At 38.5% G+C, this 23386-nt stretch overlaps 1 protein-coding gene across 2 annotated transcripts in view; it reads right to left on the bottom strand.

The window, feature by feature from the left end:
• Positions 1-23386, bottom strand: part of alph (alphabet) — a 201651-nt gene that overhangs the window by 28834 nt on the left and 149431 nt on the right. Inside the window, exon 4 of one of the 2 annotated variants that reach the window (XM_067139132.2) lies at positions 11603-11906. The exons of the other annotated variant lie outside the window; for it this stretch is intronic. Within the exon in view, the coding sequence (XP_066995233.1) occupies positions 11848-11906 (59 nt within the window). The 3' untranslated portion in view covers positions 11603-11847. Of the gene's footprint in view, positions 1-11602; positions 11907-23386 lie in introns of those variants that run through there. 2 annotated transcript variants of the gene reach the window in all.

The raw sequence follows: 23386 nt of genomic DNA, 5'->3' as shown, positions 1-23386 counted from the left end.
AATATCATTTACTCCTAGCACATCCAGATGCATCCTCTTTGCTGACTCAGCCAGTTCTACTTACTTTCTTCCATAAGCCCCATTAATATTGATAGCTCCCCATCGAATTCCATTTCATTCGCCAAGTTGTTTCCAAGGAGTCCCTCGCCTGTCAAATGGGAGTGGGACTCCATTACTCCCATAGGTCCAAGGCTTGTTTAAAATGTTCTGAGCTCGGTAAATTCATGAAGCAGGATGCTACCCTACTTGCACATAGTCCAAGTAAGGATCTCTCCTCTAACGGGTTATGGACCACCGGTGAATTGTATAGTCCTAGCTGCCTGAGCACAAGTACGGCCACGACTCAGAATATGTCCGAGATGCCCACTCCCATTCCATAGCAATTGGTAACCCGACTCTCAGGACCACTTACTAGGCCACTCAACCGTTGCCCATGGTTTACCAACTAGGACGTGACTACAGTAACCCACAAACATGAACCATAAACATAAAACTGTACATAAAAATGTAAACAGACTCCGTGATGGATTTAAAGCTATTGCTGATGAATGTGAAAACAGGTCTGTACCTTTAACCTTTTAAGTGCTGAGTTGCCATTTGACTGTTTGGTACCTCAGTGCTGAGTTTTTTCATTCATACGTAAAAAAAATTGTAGAAGCCTCAATTTTTAACTTATCAGTGGGGTGATTACCTTAAAATGTTTATAAATGTTGGTTGTTTATAAATCTAAATGCAAATTGTAAATCCTAAACTTATGTTGAACATTATTTTGAGAGAAAACAAAATTACACTTATGTGCCCATGCGTGCATTATCTTTATATAAAGTAAAGAGCCCAAAATAATATTATTTCCTATAATCAGTAGGCAACTAATACATGCAACTTCTTAGAAGTATTGTACCGGTTACGACCTGTACATGCATATTTTTTGAGAGTTATTGTATTTAATCATCACGCGTATTACTCCGTGCAAGCCTGGTTTGTTTACATTCAGCGGGACGAGCGAGCAAGCTGAGGACAGTTGTATGTGTGACGCAGCTGCAGGGGCTAGTTAGATCACCCGCCTGTCATGCCACGTGCAGCTGGCCTGAACTCGTATGTTCTAGATTCAAGCGGCACACCTTCCCGAACATTCGACGGAGAAAAAATTTAAAACTCCTATAATAATTATGGTAGCGACTTGAGCAACATGTCATTTTAAAGGGAATCACATAAACGTCGCAATGGTTGAATTTCAAGAAAATTCGCCGAGGGATTCAGGAGATAACCAGCTTCACGGCATATGTGACGTAGATGTCCCTAAACCGAATATAAGGAGGGCTCAATATAGCCTGATACCTCAGTCAGTCAGTCACAGTCGAGTAGTCAGCGTGGCTCTACTTGCTGCCATAATCGTCGGAGGCTATCTTCGTGGGGTTATAGTCTCACTGAGGAACTCTGAATTTCCTCGAAGTCTTTATTTACGAGTGTTGAGGAACTCTGAATTCTTCTTCTAAGTCTTTATAAATGGGACTTGTAATATTTACGAGTGTTGAGGAACGAATTCTTCTAAGTCTTTATAAATGGGACTTGTAATATTTACGAGTGTTGAGGAACGAATTCTTCTAAGTCTTTATAAATGTGACTTGTAATATTTACCAGTGATGAACTTTAAATGTTTGCCAGTAATTATTCAAAGACTTGTAATATTCACGAGTGATGAACTCGAAATTTATTCGAAGTTTCCATGAGCATAGACTTGTGATTTTTGCCAGTGATTACTTAAAGACTTGTAATTTTTGCCATTGATGAACTATAACATTATTGAAAGTCTTCATGAACATGGACTTGTCATTTCCATGAGTGTTAAAGAGTGAATTCTTGAAAGTCTTTATGAACATTGACTAGTGATTTTACTAGTGGTGAGAAAACTAATTATTCAAGGTTTTCATCAACTTTGACTTATAAATTCTGCGACTGACGAAGAACACATTTTCGGAGTTTTGTGGCCATTGATTCTATCCTCATTGTACTTGGGTAATGTGATTACCTGCAACATCGTCAGGAACCATCGGAGGTCATCCCGAGTATCGGGAATTTGAGGCGTATCCCATGCAACCAACCTGGATGGTCCGTCCGCATCTTGACGGAGTACATGGTCATCTTCTGGAACGTGTTCCAGCCGGTGCAGCCTGGTGAGCTGGAGACCCGGGCCATTTAAAGGACAATGTGGAAGACAACCCCTACCTACCATGAGGTGATGTGCAATTTAATATGCATTAAATGAATAAACTCTTATCAAATCAGATTCAAACTTTTCTTGTAGATAGGACCCTGCCTCCTGTACCAAGCCCTAGCTAATATTCATCCAGTTTAGCCCTGAGAACTATTCCATGCTTACGTTGAAAATAAATCTTAAAGTCGGGCTCTTTTACTGGTACAGTATATAGGTTGGTATTTTAAAATAATTTCCAAACCTGGAATGTGGTGATAGCTAAATGTTTTCTACTGGTTGACTGTGATGCCGATTTGTTCAACTATCTGCACCAACTCCACTGGCACAAAATTTCTAAAAAAATCATTTTCGAGTTGTCATCGAACACTACTTGGCCCTCAGAGCCCGTCACAGTTACCTGAAACTCTGGTGAAGAAATGTAATCCGTACGCCACGAAATTAGTGATAAAATTGCTTTTGTACTCACCGTGTTTTTCTTCTTTCGTTTAGAAAAAGGCTCTGTTTTTCTCTCACATACAGTATTTTCGCCACTATCATTCTCACTTTCAAAACCGCTTAAAAATTCCTTAAAATGATCACCTCCATCATCACTTTCCGCTGTGGTTAATAACTGAAAGATTCTGTGAACCGAAATAACAACGCTGCAAGATCAAATAGATTGTTGTTCTGCCATGTTTGTTTACATCACAGATAAACTCCACACACGTCTACAAAAAGCTCTGCAAGTTACTTCCAGAAGCTATAATCTCTGATCAGATAGTTCTACATAATGCCCAACAGATGGCAGAACATGTCAGAGATAAAATTCACACTCGAAAGTGAACCGGGAAACTAAAAAAAATTTAAAATCTCGAGCACCGTCTATAGACGGGCGTAGCACTCATTGGGTTAAAGGTGGTAAGGAATGGTAAAGACCCACTATATTAGAACAGAGAAGTAAAGAGACTAAGAAGGAGGTGCAGAATGGAAAGAATTAGAGTTAGACATGGCTGTGGAAGTAAGGAGAAATTGAGGGAACTTACTAGAAAATTGAATCTAGCAAAGAAGTCAGCTAAGGACAACATGATGGCAAGCATAATTGGCAGTCGTACATATTTTAGTGAAAAATGGAAGGGTATGTATAGGTGTTTTAGGGCAGAAACAGGTTCCAAGAAGGATATTCCAGGAATCATTAATGAACAAGGGGAGTTGTGTATGCACGGATCTTCAAAATGTAGAAGTATTCAGTCAGCAATATGTAAAGACTGCTGGTTACAGGGATAATGTCCAGTTAGAGGAGGTCAATAATACTAAAGAAGTATTAAAATTTACCTCTGATAACAACATTTACAGTAAGATACAAAAGGTGAAAACTAGAAAAGTGGCTGGAATAGATAAGATTTCAGGGGATATACTAAATACAATGGGTTGGGATGTAGTACCATATCTGAAGTACTTATCTGACTATTGTTTGCATGAAGGAGCTATACCAAATGAATGGAGAGTTGATATAGTAGACCCTGTGAAAATTACAGGCCAGTCAGTCTGACATGCATCGCATGTAAGCTTTGGGAAAGCATTCTTTCTGATTATATTAGATACTAGCTGATGTACCCGTGCTTCGCTACGGGATTCTCAGAAAGACTGACTTGGTGGTTTTGCTAACTGAATTCAACATAGGTCATTACAAAAACGTCAGTAGGGATGTAGCGATTGAAAGCAATGTTATCATATAAAATACTCGATCAAATGAAAAACCGCACACTTTCTCACTTTCAACGAACAGTACTACGGTGCCGATCTAAGAGTCCAAAGTTCCAGAGCTGGAGTAACCAGATCGCAGACTGCCGTGAACACTCCCCTGTCATTATTCCGTTAAATATGCACACTACACATTCCAATCAGTGCCTCAGAGTAGGGATTGTATAGCTTGAATACTGTCATGAACCAGTGTGTTACGTACCAGATATATCAGAAAATGTATGAACCAGAGGAATGGCATGCTAAAAAAGAAAGTTACCTTACACCCCAGCCACTTCCCACCAATATACAGGCAGGCTGTTACAATCGGTACGACCAGGCGAGTTGGCCGTGTGGTTAGGGGCGCGCAGCTGTGAGCTTGCATCCGGGAGATAGTGGATTCGAACCGCACTGCCGGCAACCCTGAAGATGGTATTCGGGAGATAGTGGGTTCGAGCCCCACTGTCGGCAGCCCTGACGATGGTTTTCCGTGGTTTCCCATTTTCACACCAGGCAATTGCTGGGACTGTACCTTAATTAAAGCCACGGCCGCTTCCTTCCACTTCCTAGACCTTTCCTATCCCATCGTCGCCATAAGACATGTGTGTCGGTGCGACGTTAAGCAAAAAAAGATGGTATTCCGTGGTTTCCCATTTTCACACCAGTCACACCAGGCTGTACCTTAAAGCCAAGGCCGCTTCCTTCACACCACTATTCATTTCCTATCCCATCGTCACCATAAGACCTACCTGTGTCCGTGCGGTGTCAAGCAAATTTAAAAAAACTCTGTACGCTGCAGTAATCCTATCTATCGGGGATGAGAGGAAACAGAAGACAAAAAGCACATCACAACAAACAACGGTCAATGTAATGTTATTGTTGATAAAGTTTATGTGCTTTCTACATTGCAGGCCTTCACATTACTTTTCTTTCGACTCTGTAATATTAGGGTGTCTTGCAAAATTATTTATATCATAGACTGCAGTTTCTTATTCTCAAACTTTACATACCGATTTTCACTGAATTCTGTTTACCCATTTTCTCGTGACTCGGCGCTGATATGGACTTAGTAACAAAAATCCAAATTCATCAATATCTCCGATGATATGTGGTACGGTAACAATGTATAAGACATAAGTGATCGGAAATTTAATAACTTCTTACATAACTACTACTAACTTACGACATAACTAAAGTTATGTTATTTACAGTATGTAGTATTTGTCGATACGACCACTAATAACATAAATAACTTATTTGAGAATTACATTTCAGACCTTCCCCTGAACTACTATTTCACTCAGCGTGAATAAAATAATTTGTAGCCTAGATTGCAGTGGTTCATCACCTGACATTACATACCGATTTTCATTAAATTCTCTTCAGCTGTTTTACCGTGATGCGTGTACATACATACATACATACATACATACATACAGACAGATAGAAATTACGGAAAAGTAAAAAATGCATTTCGTTGTTCCTGTGGGCATGACCGATACAGAAATACCATTCATTTCAAATTCTGAGCAATGTACGGGCAAAACACTTATCTTATTTATAGATTACATTTCAGGCCTTCCCCTAAACTACCATTTCACTCAGTGTGAATAACATTATTGATAGCCTAGATTATAGCGACCTATTCCCCGACTTTGCATACCAATTTTCGTGAAGATACGACCACTAATAAAATAAATATATGACAATTAAATTTTAGGCCTTCCCCTAAACTACCATTTTTCTCAGCGTGTATAGCCTATATTGTAGCGACTTATTTCCCATCTTTGTCTAGCGATTTTCACTAAGACACGACCACTAATAACAAATATTTGCGAATTCAATTTCAGGCCTTCCCCTAAACTACCATTTCACACAATGTGATTAAAATAATTTATAGCCTAGATTGTAGCGGTTTATGACCCGACTTTACATTTCGATTTTCATTAAATTCTCTTCAGCCATTTTCTCGTGATCTGTGTACATACATACATACAGACAGACAGACAGAAATTACGGAAAAGTAAAAAATGCATTTTCTTGTTACTGTGGACATGACCGATACAGAAATACAATTCTTTTCAAATTCTGAGCAATGTACAGACAAAACTCTTATTTTATATATATAGACGTTTGCAAAATTAATAACTGGTTCGATAGAAGGCAGTTCGGGTTTAGCAAACAAGGAAATGCCATTTGGTCCTTGTTTCAATGATGGTGAAATCCTGACATTCACCTCCCCGCGGTATAGAGGGGGCAACGACTGCATATAAAAATAATATTTTATATGCAGGCGGATAACGAATGAAGGGACCGATTATCTCCCAGTATAAGGAGATCCCCTATACCAAGTGCCAACAGTCTCTTTGAGAGTGGATGAGCGGGTATGGGCAAGGGCACTCTATTGTCCTGGGGACAAGAAATTGTTCCCAAAGGTGGAGGAACCAGTTTGGTCAACGGCATTAGGATGCAGAAGGCAATGGGAAACCACTGCATTAAAGATCCTGAGAGATATTCCAATAAATCCACATGGCATGGCTGCAACGTCAAGATCAGAGCTGGCCGTGTGGATTGTCTCCCTCCGTTTGAAGACTACGGCTTAAGAAGAAGAAGATTCCACTGAAGCTCAACTTGTAGGATTCCAGCAAGATATAGCAGATATCTTGGATTCAGGTCATATGGACTGTATCATGATTGACCTGTCTAAGGCATTTGATAGGGTGGATCATACAAGACTACTCTCTAAAATGAGTACAACAGGACTAGACAAAAGAGTGACTGAATGGGTGGCTATATTTCTAGAAAATAGATTTTTTTTTTGCTCGCTGCTTTACATCGCACCGACACAGATATGTCTTATGGCGACGATGGGACAGGAAAGGCCTAGGAATGGGAAGGAAGCGGCCGTGGCCTTAATTAAGGTACAGCCCCAGCATTTTCCTGGTGTGAAAAATAGATCTCAGAGAGAATTAGAGTAGGCAAAGCTTTATCTGACAGTGTAATAATCAAGAGGGGAATTCCTCAAGACAGTACTATTGGACATTTTTCCTATATATATATAAATTATATTAGTAAAGTAGTGGAATCGGAGATAAGGCTTTTTGCAGGATGTTATTCTGTATAGAGTAATAAATAAGTTACAAGATTGTGAGCAAATGCAAAATGAGCTTGATAATGTTGTGAGATGGACAGTATGCAATGGTATGATGATAAACGGGATTAAAAGTCAGGTTGTGAGTTTAACAAATAGGAAAAGGCCTCTCAGTTTTAATTACTGCATTGATGAGGTGACAGTTCCTTAAGGGAATCATTGTAAGTACCTAGCTGTTAATGTAAGGAAAGATCTTCATTGGGGTATTCACATAAATGAGATTGTAAATACACGATACAGATCTCTGCGCATGGTTATAGGATGTTTAGTGGTTGTAGTAAAGATGAAAAGGAGAGGGCATGTAAGTCTCTGGTAAGACCCCAAATAGAGTATGGTTCCAGTGTACAGGACCCTCAACAGGATTATTTGACTTGAGAATTGGAAAAAATCCAAAGAAAACCAGCTCGATTTGTTCTGGGTGATTTCCGACAAAACAGTAGCGTTACAAAAATGTTGCAAAGTTTGGGCTGGGAAGACTTGGGAGAAACGAGACGAGCCACTCGACTAAGCGCTATGTTCTGAGCCGTCAGTTGAGGGATGGCATGAAACGACATTAGTAGACAAATAAGTGAGTGGTGTCTTTAAAAGTAGGAAATATCACAATATGAAGATAAAGTTGGAATACAAGAGGACAAATAGGGGCAAATATTTGTTTATAGGGAGGGGAGTTGGGGATTAGAATAATTTACTATGGGGTATGTTCAATAAATTCCAAATTTCTTTGAAATCATTTAACAAAAGGCTAGGAAAGCAACAGATAGGGAATCTGCCACCTGTGCGACTCCCCTACATGCAAATCAGTAGCGACTGATTGCTGTTCAACAATAAATCATTGTTATAGTGATCTGAAGAATATTAGTTTAGCTGTCAATACAGAAACATGAAATTTATATTTTATGGGATTTCCTGTGTTTCCTTTTTGTACTGTAGGATAATAAGGACCTGCTTAAGAAATTGAAGCAAGGCAGCTGAGGAAGCCATCATGTTGACCAGGTGATATTTCAGTATCAGTTGGCCATCTGGCTGGGTAGCAGTTATTCTGGCAGGCTAGGGCCTGTAATGGGCTGTATGTGTCACAAGTAACACGAATAATTCCCATATATTTTTTTTTTTTCTTTTCAAAATTTGGTGACAAAGTTGGGTGCAGGTATTATTTGTGTCAGTCTGTACAGTTCTCCTGACATGAAGAATCTTGAAAGCCAGTGTTTCTCCACCCATTCATTCTCTTGGCTGTCTATTCCTCCCAACAGTGAGAAGCATGGCATGTACATGCTGCATCATTTGCATGTGGCCAATTTAAGTAGTACCGGTATCACATGTTTAGGATGGTCAGTATGAGTTTTCGTCATAAGTCGTTCACAGCTAAAGAAAAGGTCCACATAATTGAAGAGGGGGAGCAAATTTGTAATCATGCTGCGGGAAGAGAGTACAATGTGGACAAGAATTCCGTATTTGATTGGAGGTAAAATAATGCTAGTCTTGATTAGACAAACCGTGACTACCCGGTATTTGACAAGTGAAAATAAAAGTTTCCAGAAATCAAAAACAGGATATGTGAATATGTAACTGAAACTAGGCAGTTTAGGTATGAATTCTTGAATGAAATATATCATTGGAAAGCTATACCAAAAGCAAGAGAGTTACTAAACTGGGTTGTAAGGTAAGCCACAAATGGCTGATGCGTAGATTTGAATGAAAAAGCTTCAGTTCTCCTAGGAATTAGTACTGTGCAACATCTCCCAGCCAGTTATGAAGAAAATTTTGTGAATTTCCACAGATTTCTTATTGGTCAACTACAAAAAAATCTGTTTCTACTCGCATGAATTGGTATTACAGAACAGATATTTACAGTTTTCAATATTGATGTTTAACAATGCTATACAACTGAAAAAAGAAACTGTTTGAAATTTCCCACCATAAAATTAGGGTGAGGTGATTATTCGCCTATACACGGTACTTGTGAAGAATGCAGTTACTTCCTTTCCAATCCTAGTTTAGGTTAGAAATACAGCCTTCCAAATAATCATTGTATACAGATTATGAGACAAAATCCCATGTGCAGTATGAGCATGGGACTGCTGACCATGATATACATCTCAGCCTCCTGGAAATGAAATTAACATAATCACAGATTGGACAAAAACGGAAGGTTTATCTCGGCTTGCCAACTAATTGCCGAGGATAGGCTAAGTTTCTTAAAGACTGGGGGGGGGGGGTCTGGTTATGATAGTTCAGTGACATTGTCACTGGCTTCTGAACGATTCAGTCATGGTACAAATCCTGGGATTTTAGAAATTAAGTGAAATGTTTTGTCTATGTGGTTGGGATCATAAAACTAGAGGTCTAATTGTTATGATCATAGTAACAGTCACATGAAACGTCAGATGTGTTTCTCTTTAAGTTGGTTGAATTTTAGGAGGAAGTGGGATAACTATGAAAGAAAAGTTCTACTGTTGGTTTAAAACCTTTTATGTTATTTTCAACTGTAACACTGGAGGAATGTTGCATCGAGTTATCTGCTACTTAATATGGCCACTAATCTTCAACCACTTAAACTAAGAATCAACTCTAAACATCCAAATTGAGTTTCAAGAAAAGGGTTTTCCATACTTTCATAGTAGAAATACTCAAAACCTAGAAAAGGAACTGTATGTTAATCAAATTTTGAGGAATATATTGGTATTAGAAGAAATTCATGCTGCTACAGTTATCAAACGAGTTCAGTTATATTCTTATCCTGGTACTTATTATCGTCTTAAGGGGATAGAATAGACTGGTCTCTCCTTACCGAAGAACTTGGAGTTAGGTTTAATATAATGCCATTAGCCTTGTAGGAATATGAACATATAAACTGCTATAATCTTGACGGAAGGCAGGGATAATGAATGGGCTGTAAAGAAATTCTTCAGAAGTTACAAGTAATATAACTTTTATAGTAATCAATTACTATTGAAGCATTCCTTGGTATGTTCCATGTATAATCTTGTTTTCTCCTAGGTAAATCCAGTTATCCCATTGAGGAAGGAGACAATGGAGATGAAGAGAAGGAGAGTGAAAATATTACAATATCCTCCAAGAGGTTTTGTACAAATAAAGAGAATCCATCAAACAGGCTACTGAAATGACTTTATGGCTGTACAATGCAAAAATAATACACAGTTCAAAAAAATTAGGGGAACATTTTTTTGAACATATGCCATGCTCCACAAAACAATACCAAACACCCAGGTATATTACCAACTAAACCTTTATTCTTTACCGTTGAAGTATACAGAAGAACATTGATGGATTCACGTTCATTTTCAGAACACATATGGAAATGTTCAAATAGGGGTGAAAACAAAGTGATAACAGTCCTCCAGGGTGGATTTTTTATCACAGTTGGAGAGCTTCAGTATGGTGCATGTCCCCTATGAGCATTTATTACAGCTTGGCACCTACATGGCATGCTCTGCATTAGTCGATGGAGGTCACGTTGTGGTATCAGGTCACATTCTTCAATGAGAGCCTGTTTGAGGTATTGGAGAGTCTGTGGTGGAACAGGACACCCACGAACACTTCTGTCAAGCCTATCCCAAACATGTTCGATGACAATAAGGAATCACTGCTGGCCATTCCATCTCTTGAATGTAAAGTTCTCGCAAGACAGCTCTGGTGATGCGTGCTACATGAACCCTAGCATTGTTGTGCACGAGTACGAATTCAGGGCCAACACCACATGCAGCAAGCAACACATGCTGTAGCAGTATCTGCTTGATGTACCCGCAGCGGTAAGATTACCACGGACGACAACAAGATCCGTACAGCCATCAATACTGATGCCACCCACCCTACACCATCACAGAACCTTATCTGAATCTGTAGCCTTCCTGGACAACATTTGGCTTGTACTGCTCATCACGGCGTCTCCATACATGTTGATGTTCATCACAATGTGTCAGGGGAAATCTGGACTCGTCTGTGAACAACACAGGTCTCCATTGGCGAAGTTGCCAGTTGACGTGTGTATGGGCAAACAGAAGGCGAGCTGTGCGATGTTGCTGCGTTAAATGGGGCACTCGAACAGGACGTCAGAATCATAAGGACACTTCTCTTAACCTGTTCCTTACTGTCTGGTCAGACACCGTGACTCCAGTGACCCTCCTGAGGTCTCGTTGCAGTTCTCTGGCAATTGCTGAACGACGCCGCAACGCACGGATGGTCAGATATTGGTCTTCCTTATAATATTAGAAACTTCATATTTGGTCCGTATTGAAAGGAGACTAACACATAATAAAGGAGAGTACAAATGATCCATCTTATATCAATACAAAATATGTTGCTAATACAAGATCACATCATTTTTATTAGGGACCGGTTTCGATGTCTTTGGACACCATCATCAGCCACAATAGGTAAAAATGAACAAAGATATATATATATATATATATATATATATATATATTACAATACAAAACATAGACCATTAGTAATAAAATAACATGAAATGGGAGAAATGTACAACGTGATGGTGCTTAAAAGTCATTCTTGCAAAATTTACAAGTTTACAATTTTAACAAATGGTTTAAAAAGTCTTTGCCACTGTGTAATGCCTAAAAGTCTTGAGCATGGCGTAAATAAACACAGAATGAATGTTGACATCTAAAAGCTGACGTAAATCATTGTTCCTCTGTTGATAACATGTAACTTGGTAGTGGCCTGTGTCATCAGTTTTCATAAGGTAAACATTAAACTATAAGATAGTTAAGCAAGTGGATCGTGTTTACAGCACTGACAGAAGTATTGCAGTGAAACCAGAAAGTTCTCGATCCAATGTGGGACCTGAAGTGTGAGAAAGAAAAATTTTGAATTAAAATTTGATGGAAAAGAGGGCATTATGTTAAAAGAATTTTAAGGTACGGGACTCACCTTGATCGGCCTGTTTGTACGGAGAACGGAGAGGAACTGAAGGCTGGAGCTTACAGGGAGCATAGCACACTGTTAAGGGAGGGATAAGGGTGGATCAGGAGGGAGGGGGAGAGGGGCAATGGAAGGGGCGGAGTCAGGCGATAATTTGTTACGTAAAATCTGATAGAACAAACTGTTTTGGGGAAGTCTGACACTGTTAAATACTGAAATGAGGACATCAAATAAAATTCTAGGCTTTTCGGAAATGTCATTGACATTCAAATTGGGATTGAAATATTGATCCGAATGTATATAGCAGATCTCCGTGGTGTCTAGCAAGGGACCTTTGCTCAACGTATCCAATATCGTTAAGTCCTCTTCTATTCTATAAAATTTATGTTTATAATCATGAATATGCTGACCTACTGCAGAAAACCTGTTGTATTTGATTGCATTAAGATGTTCTGCATATCTAATCTTAAAGTTCCTACCTGTTTGTCCAATATAAGAGCTACGGCAGCCATTGCACTTAAACCTGTAAACACCTGACTTCGTGAAAGGGTTAGATTTGTTAATTAAGTTGGAATTGTGAAGAACATGCATGTTGCTATTACTGGTGCGGAAGGCAATACTGACATTATGTTTCTTGAATACGTTGGCAACACCGTACATGTTGCGGTTGAAGGTTAAAGTCTAAATTAATTTAGGTTTGGGTTTGCCTTTTATTAACTTAAGAGTTTGAGCAGTGCCTGAATTTCTTAATAATACGCTCAATAAAACTCTTATTATAACAGTTAAACCTAGCTATCGCACGTATGATAAGTTCTTTATTCAAGCCTGCTTTCGACATTGGGACTTTGAAGGCGCGATCAACTAGGCTATTATAAGTAGCACGCTTGTAAGAGTAGGGATGTATTGAATCCTGTTTTATTGTTGATGCTGTATGGGTGGGTTTCCTCTAAATTTTGGATTTAAATGAAGAAGGGAGCTTAGTGGTAGTTAAATCTAAAAAGTTTATGGAACCATTAATTTCGGATTCTATTGTGAATTTGATATGAGGATCTATGCTGTTGAGGTTTATAAGGGTGGTTGGTGCATCAGTAGAACGTTCGTCGATGATAACAAGAGTATCGTCTACTAATCTGGTCCAGAACTTGATATTATTAAACTTTTCATTATTGTCAATAGCATTATGCTCTAGAAAATTTAAGTATATTTCTGCCAAGATGTCAGAGGCCGGTGACCCCATAGCCAAGCCATTTTGACTTTTCCATAGCTGATAGACAGCAATGTACAATTTCTACTGATAGAACTGCAGTTTTTATTACTCTATATGGCAAATTTCAGCTGTTGGCATCATTTTATTTTATCTTGTTTAAATAACCTGCTTGCAGTTAAAACAGAAGTGTGTCCTATGATCTGAACACGTGTATTGTAATCTTTCTACTGTAGCTTTCAGCCGCGTGATCACTTCCCGCGACCTTCACTATATCCTGCACCGCACCCTCCAATATTTGCACCTGTAGTCCCGCCACCAACAAAGCAAACTCTAATGGTCACATTTCTAACTAACCTGTATTTTGGTAACATCAGGAAATTCATATGTCTACAGCATTATTTGAACTCAGTTAAGTGTACATAAACTGTATTCCACAAACAGGTGCCTTGACTTGTACTATTTCTCTTTTACTTAAAAGCCGCGTGGTCACTTCCCAAGAATTTTTTTTACACTACCACACGCACCCCTCCGAAATCTACAGTTTTAGGCCCACCTCCAACAAAGCAGACTAATGCATTCACACTTGCCTGTGTTTCAATCAGAGGAAGTGCATATTTTGGCAACATTATTTTCATTTCTTACACACAAATAAACTGCATTTAACAAAAATTAATACATATTAACTGAATGGGCTACATACAAATTATGTACAATTAACATATTTTAAGTTGTATTTTGCTGCGACTTACAGAAATATACATATAAAACAGAACTGCACAGAACTGAGTTACGTACAAACCATTCTCAACTGCATCTGTAGCATACAATGATGGTGTAACTGTTAGGTTCTTCAGTCTGCCGAAACTAATTATGGATAAATATATTTACGAACTACTGTACGTTAAAAAAAAACCACACGGCAACAGAATGGTAACAGAGTTTCTTTCTCAGGTACAGTATAATGCTGATACCATGTGTTTTCTTTTTCAGGTGGTTTATAAATGTATCTGTTCAAAATTAGTTTTGGCAGACTGAAGAACCTAACAGTTATAAATTAACAAAGTTGAAACTGAAAAGAGAGCGCTTCAGTTATCACATAAAATAATAATGAACAATATGTTAATGGCCTTTTCAAGTAAACTTAAGTTTCATTGCACATTTGGCAAATTTTGTGGAAAGTTCAACATTCACAACCCTTACCTTTGAAATGAAAATGAAATGGCGTATGGCTTTCAGTGCCAGGATGTGTCCGAGAACTTTGGCTCGCCAGGTGCAGTTTTCCCGATTTAACGCCCGTAGGCAATCTGCGTGTCGTGATGAGGATGAAATTATGATGAAGACGACACACACACACCCAGTCCCCATGCCAGTGTAATTAACTAATTTTGGTTAAAATTCCCGACATTGCCAGGAATCAAACCCAGGACCCCTGTGACCAAAGGCCAGCAAGCCAACCATTTAGCCATGGAGCCGGACACCTTTGAAATTCTTCCTCTGTTCAAGAGTGTATGTAGTCTGTTACGAGTTTATTTATACAAGTTGAACCAACCAATTTTTTTTTTTTGCTAGTTGCTTTACGTCGCACCGACACAGATAGGTCTTATGGCGACGATGGGACAGGGAAGGGCTAGGAGTGGGAAGGAAGTGGCCGTGGCCTTAAGGTACAGCCCCAGCAGTTGCCTGGTGTGAAAATGGGAAACCACGGAAAACCCAACCTTTTTCTAGTGTGTATGAAAAATACTAATCTCTGTCGTAACCCTTCTATTAACCACAGCTTAAAATTAAAATTGGATTGAGTAAACTGTTTAATGTCATACAAAATTATGAAAAGAAATGAGAAGAAAGAAAAAGAGCAACTGGCAGCACATGTTATCTCCAAAAGGAATGGAATGTACAGTAATGTTCCTTTATTTTGTGGCATTCCTGGACATTGACCTTGTTACCTACAGTGATTCCATCAAAAGCTTGGTTAATTATTGAACTCTCCAAGCCTCAATAATAGCCTCCCTTCTACAGCCTTCAATCACATAATACCAAACACTACCTGTCATGCAGCCCCATGAATCAATGTGAATAGAACTGTCCCAATTTTAAGAACTTATCCCTCTATCAGAAGGATGTCAAAGCCCTTGATGCTTCCTGACAGAACCAGTTTGCTTTTAAAGGGTCCAACATAGAATCTTGAAGATTCCACACAGGCTCATTTTTGAGTTCAGAGCTGACCCAGACTTGAATATTTACGTTCTTTACCTGGAAATGACCCTTTTTAAACCTTTCGTTCTAACCTTAAATTACTTTCTGCCACTTAGTCCCATTTTCTGATATGGGGCCCGGGATAATGTAAGATGAAATTAGATGTCATGTTTTTTTACAGCTGGGTGCCCTTCCTGTTGCCACTCTCAGTTGAGGGGTTAATGAACTTGAAATGAATGATTTTGACAAACTGGTTAAGGAGGTGGAAAGGAATCGGCTATGGCCTATGAATAGGAACTGTCCTGGTATTTACCTGGAAGAGAAAATGGGAAACCATAGAAAGACATTCTCAGGACAGCTGTTGGTGAGGTTTGAACCCACCCGCCTTCTGAATGCAGAGCTTGGCTCCATAGCTGTAGCGCGTTAACACGTGCGACCACTCGACTTGGTACCTTCTTCCATACCTTCAGAAATATTTTTCAATTCACAGTGTTGCTTTGTACTGCTTCTTCATCCTCTCCAACTGACGTTATATCTAGATAATTTTACTATTCTTGCTATGTTCACATCTTTTATATCATTGACGAAATTAGTTGCTCTCCCTTTCTAAATTCTTTCTCAGTTTAATGGATGCAAAGCTATTTATAATGTCTGACAAATTATTTTATTTAGGAGCCTGCTTTAAAATTCTGGGGCTAAAATTCCCTTTATGTTAGACTGTTAATATGTTTTTCAGATAAATATGAAATTACTTGCCTAGGAGCTTTTGAGTCAGTGTCATTTTAGCAGAACCGTCATTCTATTACTCGAATCTCGGCCAATTCAGGTGAGACTTTTGAAAGGAAAAGTCATGTCTTGGTGATTAGGATTCCAAATAAAATTGGATGTCTAATGGCTATGATCACAATATCAAAATTACATAAAACTGTAAACCTTCTTGGGTTTGGCTTCCAGTGATCATTTTTCCTCCATTCACTAAAATTCAGATTATTTAAACTTCTAAACTTTCAGCTTTTGCAAGGTTAATATAATTAGCCCTTCCCATAAAACAATTTTAACATTAGCTATGGATGATAAATTATCCTAATATTGGAAATCTTCCAGAATTAATGAGTACTTTTCTGTTTCTTACCATTTGTGAGTTCATATCATTCATTAAGAAAATTTTGAACTTAATTATCATTTGCATCAGGCAATGAGTCATTTAAAATGTTGAGCTAATGTTGATACCTCTATGCCGTCAAAATCGTACTTCATGGATAGTTTTTTCCTGTCTGGTATAATTTACAGGGACACCTGATTTTGTTGTGAAGTTGAAGAACTTTTGCTACCAAAAGTTAACTGGTAATGTGTACAGCTTTAAAATCTTTCAAACTGACCATTAACTTTGGTCTGCCCTTTCTCTTCATGTCTAGAATCAAAGAATTTCCAAAAACTGGCTGCTGACATGGACTTGCCAGTTGCTAATAAAATGTCCTCCATTGTGCATAGGTGATCAACTGGGGCCAAATTCAATGGGTGGCTTCCAATCCTTGATAGAACCACTCTGGATATATGCATTGACTAGAAGCAAGCTCCTGTAAATTGATTTTGCACCATAGCACTCCTGCCTTCATAAGATTCAGCATTCTCCACACTGTGTAAGGGAGATCAGTGCCAGAATCCATGTCATTCAGTACTCCAAATGTGACCTTGTCTACGACTGCCTTGCCATCTAGTGGACTGTGGTTGAATTTGCTGCGACAATGAAACGGCCCACTAGATGCGTCGTTCTAGCTGTGGTCGCAGCGAGAGATCTAGTCAGCCATGGGCAACCTTGCATTTTTTTTATTTTGTCTGATGATTGACTGGGAGAGCGCTTAACTATAGAAAATAAACAAATACCACTATAATGTTGCCAAAAGTAGGCAGAGCCACGCCCCTCGCACGGACTCGCAATTTTTTCAAAGTCACGATTCATTCTCTACAGTTTGACTATATTTTCATAAAACTAGAGCGCTCACGATAACATGCAGAAAAGAATAAAAACTCAATTAAAATTTCAAATATTTCGCATTGTCCTTCCTCAAAAGCTACCTACGATCAACAGGTTACGTAGATGTAAATACAAAATCACGACAGGAATTCTGCTACTTACGGTATCGTTGCGTATCATTTTTATATGATTTCATCATCCCTAAATCTGCACACGGGGTACGGAAGCGGCACCCCAGTTTGTAACTCAACGACAATTACCACTCCCACGGCCGACTAGATGTGCCGCTCTAACTCGCGTAGCGAGCGATCAACATCATTATCACCCGATGGTCAGGTAGGCATCAATTTTTGAAAATGAGACAAAGTCTCTCATAGTGCATTGGCACTGCCGGTGGCTCCAAGCAGCCCACGCAGTGGCCTCCACAGTATGTACTAGCCATGCGTTTTGGTAGGTGTGCTATTTACCAACTGATAAGCCCAGCTTAGCATACTGGGGCGAAACGTTGGCAGCCAGGAATGAGCGAGTTGGAAAATTTGTAATGTCCAATAACGGACCAACTATATTGGTATTATAAACTTACTCATTCGGAACAAATATTTCAGGTTCCCTATGGGAATCAACATCTTTATCAACATACCACTTAGTCAAGCAGCTCGTCTCCTTTCCCCCAAGTCTTCCCAGCCCGAACTTTGCAACATTTTTGTTACGCTACTCTTTGGTCGGAAATCACCCAGAACAAATCGAGCTGCTTTTCTTTGGATTTTTTCCAGTTCTTGAATGAAGTAATCCTGGTGAGGGTCCCATACACTGGAACCATACTCTAGTTGGGGTATTACCAGAGACTTATATGCCCTCTCCTTTACATACTTACTGAAAATGAAAACCTACAACCTGTGTTCCAGTCATTGACCGGGTCAGGGATGTAATGAATGAAGCATATACAGGCTGTTAGTACGATGGGGTCGCCACTCCCAAAGTGATATATTAATGACCGATAGGTGCTATGAAATGAGAATGGAGAGTGTTGCTGGAATGAAAGATGACAGGGAAAACTGGAGTACCCGGAGAAAAACCCGTCCCGCTTCCGCTTTGTCCAGCACAAATCTTACATGGAGTGACCGGGATTTGAACCACGGTATCCAGTGGTGAGAGGCCGATGCACTGCCGTCTGAGCCACGGAGGCTCTTTACATACTTACTACAACCCCTAAATACCCTCATAACCATGTGCAGAGATCTGTACCCATTATTTACAATCATATTTATGTGATTACCCCAATGAAGATCTTTCCTTGTATTAACACCTAGGTACTTACACCGAACCTCCGCGTCTCAGGCAGCAGCGCGCAGGCTCTCACTGCTGGGTTTCATGGTTCAAATCCCAGTCACGTTGCAGTCGCTCACAATCTTGTAACATATTTCTCACTCTATAGAGAATAACATCATCCGCAAAAAGCCTTACCTGCGATTCCACTCCTTTACTCATATCATTTATATATATAAGAAAACAAAGGTCCGATAATACTGCCTTGAGGAATTCCTTTCTTAATTATTACAGGGTCAGATAAAGCTTCGCCTACTCTAATTCTCCGAGATCTATTTTCTAGAAATATAGCAACCCATTCAGTCACTCTTTTGTCTAGTCAATTATCACTCATTTTTGCCAGTAGTCTCCAATGATCCACCGTATCAAATGCTTTAGACAGGTCAATCATGATACAGTCCATTTGACCTCCAGAATCCAAAATATCTGCTATACCTTGCTGGAATCCTACAAGTTGAGCTTCAGTGGAATAACCTTTCCTAAAACCGAATTGCCTTTTATCGAACCAGTTATTAATTTCGCAAGCACGTCTAATGTAATCAGAAAGAATGCCTTCCCAAAGCTTACATGCAACGCATGTCAAACTTACTCGCCTGTAATTTTCAGCTTTATGTCTATCACCCTTTCCTTTATATACAGGAGCTACTATCGCAACTCTGTTCATTTGGTATAGCTGCTTCAACCAAGCAATAATCAAATAAGTACTACAGATATGGTACTATATCCCAACCCATTGTCTTTAGAATATTCCCAGAAATCTTATCAATTCCAGCCGCTTTTCTAATTTTCAACTTTTGTATCTTATTGTAAATATCATTGTTATCGTATGTAAATTTTAATATTATTTAGCATTAATCACCTCCTCTATCTGGACATTTTCCTTGTAATCGACAATCTTTACATACTGCTGACTGAATATTTCTGCCTTCTGAAGATCCTCACATACACACTCCCCTTGTTCATTAATGGTTCCTGAAATGTCGTCCTTGGAACCTGTTTCTGACTTTAAGTACCTATACATACTCTTCCATTTTTCACTAAAATTTGTATGACAGCCAATTATGCTTGCCATCATGTTAACCTTAGCTGACTTCTTTGCTAGGTACAATTTCCTAGTAAGTTCCTTCAAATTCTCCTTACTTCCACAGCCATTTCTATTCTATTTCTCTCCAACTTGCATCACCTTCTTAGTCTCTTTACTTCTCTGTTATAATGTTACAATATAGTGGATCTTTACCATTCCTTACCATCTTTAAAAGTAAAAAACCTATTTTAACATTCCTCAACAACTGCTTTAAATTCATCCCAGAGTCTCTCTATATTTTTATTTACCGTTCTCCACTAATCTTCGTTACTTTTTAAAAACTCCCTCATGCCTGTTTTATCAGCCATATGGTATTGCCTAATAGTCCTAATTTTATTACCTTTCTTACACATTTATCTTTAACTACTAAAAAAACAGCTTCGTGATCACTAGTACCATCTATTACTTCGGTTTCTCTATAGAGCTCGTCTGGTTTTACCAGCACCACATCCAGAATATTCTTCCCTCTAGTTGGTTCCATCACTTTCTGAATCAGCTGCCCTTCCCATATTAACTTATTTGCCATTTGTTTGTCATGCTTTCTGTCGTTCGCATTACCTTCGCAATTGACATTTGGTAAATTGAGATCACTCGCTACTCTCACATTCCTTTCCATATCGTTTTGCACATAGCTGATTATCTTATCAAATAATTCTGAATCAGCATCAGGGCTACCCTTTCCCGGTCTGTACACTCCAAAGACATCAATTTGCGATTTATCTTTATAGATGAGCCTTACACCTAGAATTTCATGTTTGTCATCTTTAACTTTTTCGTAGCTTACAAATTCTTCTTTCATCAGAATGAATACCCCCCCCTCCCACCATTCCTATCTTATCTCTACGCTACATAATCAAGTTCCGTGAGAAGATTTCTGCATCCATTAAATCATTTCTCAGCCATGATACAACTTCTATTACAATATCTGGTAAGTATATATCTAAATTACTTAATTCTATTCCTTTCTTTACAATACTTCTACAGTTAAACACTAACATTCTTATAACATCCCGACTTGATTTCCAGTTCCGTATACCCTTATCACCACTCCCTAGGCCACCCCGTTTCCATGAATGTACCTCCCTATAACCCTTCTAAACAACTTTCCTAACTTACATGTACCCCTGCAGTTGAAGTGAAGGCCATCTGAGCGTAGATCCCTATCTCCTACCCACCCATTAGGATCTAGGAATCTCACTCTCAGTTTCCCATATACCCACTCCACAGTTTCATTTAAATCCCCAATCATCTTCCAGTCAGTATCCCTCCTACACAATATTCCACTGATAATCACCGCTTCCTTAAATTTCATTGCAGGTTATAAATTTCATTTCTTGTCCGTATTGAAGATCTACTTGTGATACAAAATTATTATTTTATTACAGACCACCTATTGAATACATAATAAATAAATAAATAAATAAATATATATATATATATATAAAATTATTAAAATTATAACAATTTTGCATCCTTAAACTTCATTGTGCTGCATTTACCAGATCCCACACATCCCCAACTTTGGGTCGGAAGGCCAGCGCCTCAACCGTCTGAGCCACTAAGCCTGGCTATATAATGTTTTATCAGCCAATTAGGTCATTTACTTGCAAGTAATAAAGAAAAACTGTAGCAATTATGAGACTGTTTCTTTCATTAAGTCTATTTTTAATCTTGTGTTGTAGAATTATTCCAGAAAAAGATTTTAAACCATTTTATTTTCACTTAATTTTCCTGAAATATTCATGTTTTAATCTTATTTGTTAATGATATAGTGATACCATGATCTGATTTTAGAATTTTAGATTTTAGAATGCTGGTATCAATCTGATCCTCCAAGTTCAGCAAATGCTTTTCTTACTGCAAATTTACATTATTTACTCAACATAGAATATGTTTAAACTAAGCAGGCCATGCATATTTAGTTTATAACTTAAAAATGCTTTTGTGCCAATACTGCGTACTTGAACTGGAAGCAATTGTGTAACTGCTATCTAAAGCAAAAAATGCTTCTGATAGCAATACTAGCCTGTGACAAAACAGCTGCCTTGGTGAAGAAAATTATTTATATGGAAAACTATGTGCTAATTTTAAGAATATCAATGGTTTTGTACAAAAATTGTAAATTATATGAATATTTACTGGATAATACATACAACTAGCCATTATTCAGATAACAGTGGCACAATTACAGGAAGACAAATTATGTTAGTACACATGAGTAATATTTGATTCATGTACATGTACCTGCCAACTTTTAGAAACCAAAAATAGGAAGTTTTTTTAATTCTTGGATTTCATCACATATATTCCACCATGGTCTGGGTGAAAAAAGGTCAGGATAAAAGGCATACATATCTACAGTTACAATACAAAATGACCATTAAGTTTAAAATCTTAAAACTAAGAAAACACAACAATGGTTACAAGAAAATGTGTCAAATCATTCTCATGTGTGACACATACGAATAATAATATTTATGTCACACCGGCACACGCAACAAAATGTCACATTTTCTCGCATAATTAACGCATTTTTTTAACGAAAAATACAGGCGAAAACTTCGGATGTGTTAATTATTCAAGGAATTCAGATATTTAAAAATAATTTACAACTCATTTACATTTAAAAGATACATCAAATATAATATAAACACAATTGGTTCAACTCATTTGCGGTTATCGTCATTTGGCGTAAAATTCCGGCGTGAGATATATTCTGCAAAGTCAAATAAGTTACTGGTACATCAGGTAAGTTGGACACGTGTGTTTGAAGTACAGACACTGGAAAATATTCTTCGCGTTACGAGCTGACAATACGACCTGAAGTAAAATAAGCATGAATTAATAAAAGTACAATTCATGTAATGTCGTAAGAATGACTACCGGCAAAAAAAGAAAACTGTCCAACACAAGAAGGGCTGGGCATCGAAGGAGGGACCCTGCTAGATTACTCCAATGGGTGACGTGTCTATCTACACTTTTTCTTGAATAAGAACGTGGATCACTCGTGGATATTTTGCTTTAGGCAATGTTTTTCGTTTCAGAACAATGTAAGGTACAAGCTTTCTGCCATCAGCTGTTACAGCAAGCATTGCAGTACATCGTTGTTTTTCGCTTCTGGTAGCACGTATGATAGCACTCAATGTTCCTTTCTTACACTGCAGATCGCTCGACTTTGTGGCATATGGAAAGTGACAGGCGTCTGATCTGCAGTTCCTATTTGGGAGATCAAATATTCTTTCACTTTCCGCTTCTCAATCACAAAGCAATGAAAATGGTTGAAATCATTTGTCATATTTTGGCATAATATTGTTCTTCGTCGAAGAGAAATGGACTTTCATATAATTAATCAAGCCTCGGCTAACCTTCAAATCCAAGACACTGATTCTATGTGCAGCGGCTATTTCTCATTCTTTAAAATTCAGCATTTCATGAGAAACGGCTTATCCAACACTGCGTAAGAAAATCATCTTCTCAGTTACCGCAGTAGCGCACGTTGCATTTGGACACTGAATACTAGCTGCCCGCTGCCCTATTCCCGTATATATCGGCGTAACTGATCACCGCGAGTTTGTATGATGCAGTATTACTCGAATACTGTAGACTAACAAACAATT

This window comes from Anabrus simplex, chromosome 2 (genome assembly GCF_040414725.1).
Source record: "Anabrus simplex isolate iqAnaSimp1 chromosome 2, ASM4041472v1, whole genome shotgun sequence".
Taxonomy (NCBI): domain Eukaryota; kingdom Metazoa; phylum Arthropoda; class Insecta; order Orthoptera; family Tettigoniidae; genus Anabrus; species Anabrus simplex.
The sequence above is the reverse complement of the archived record's forward strand: the minus strand, read 5'-3'. Positions and strand labels throughout refer to the sequence as shown.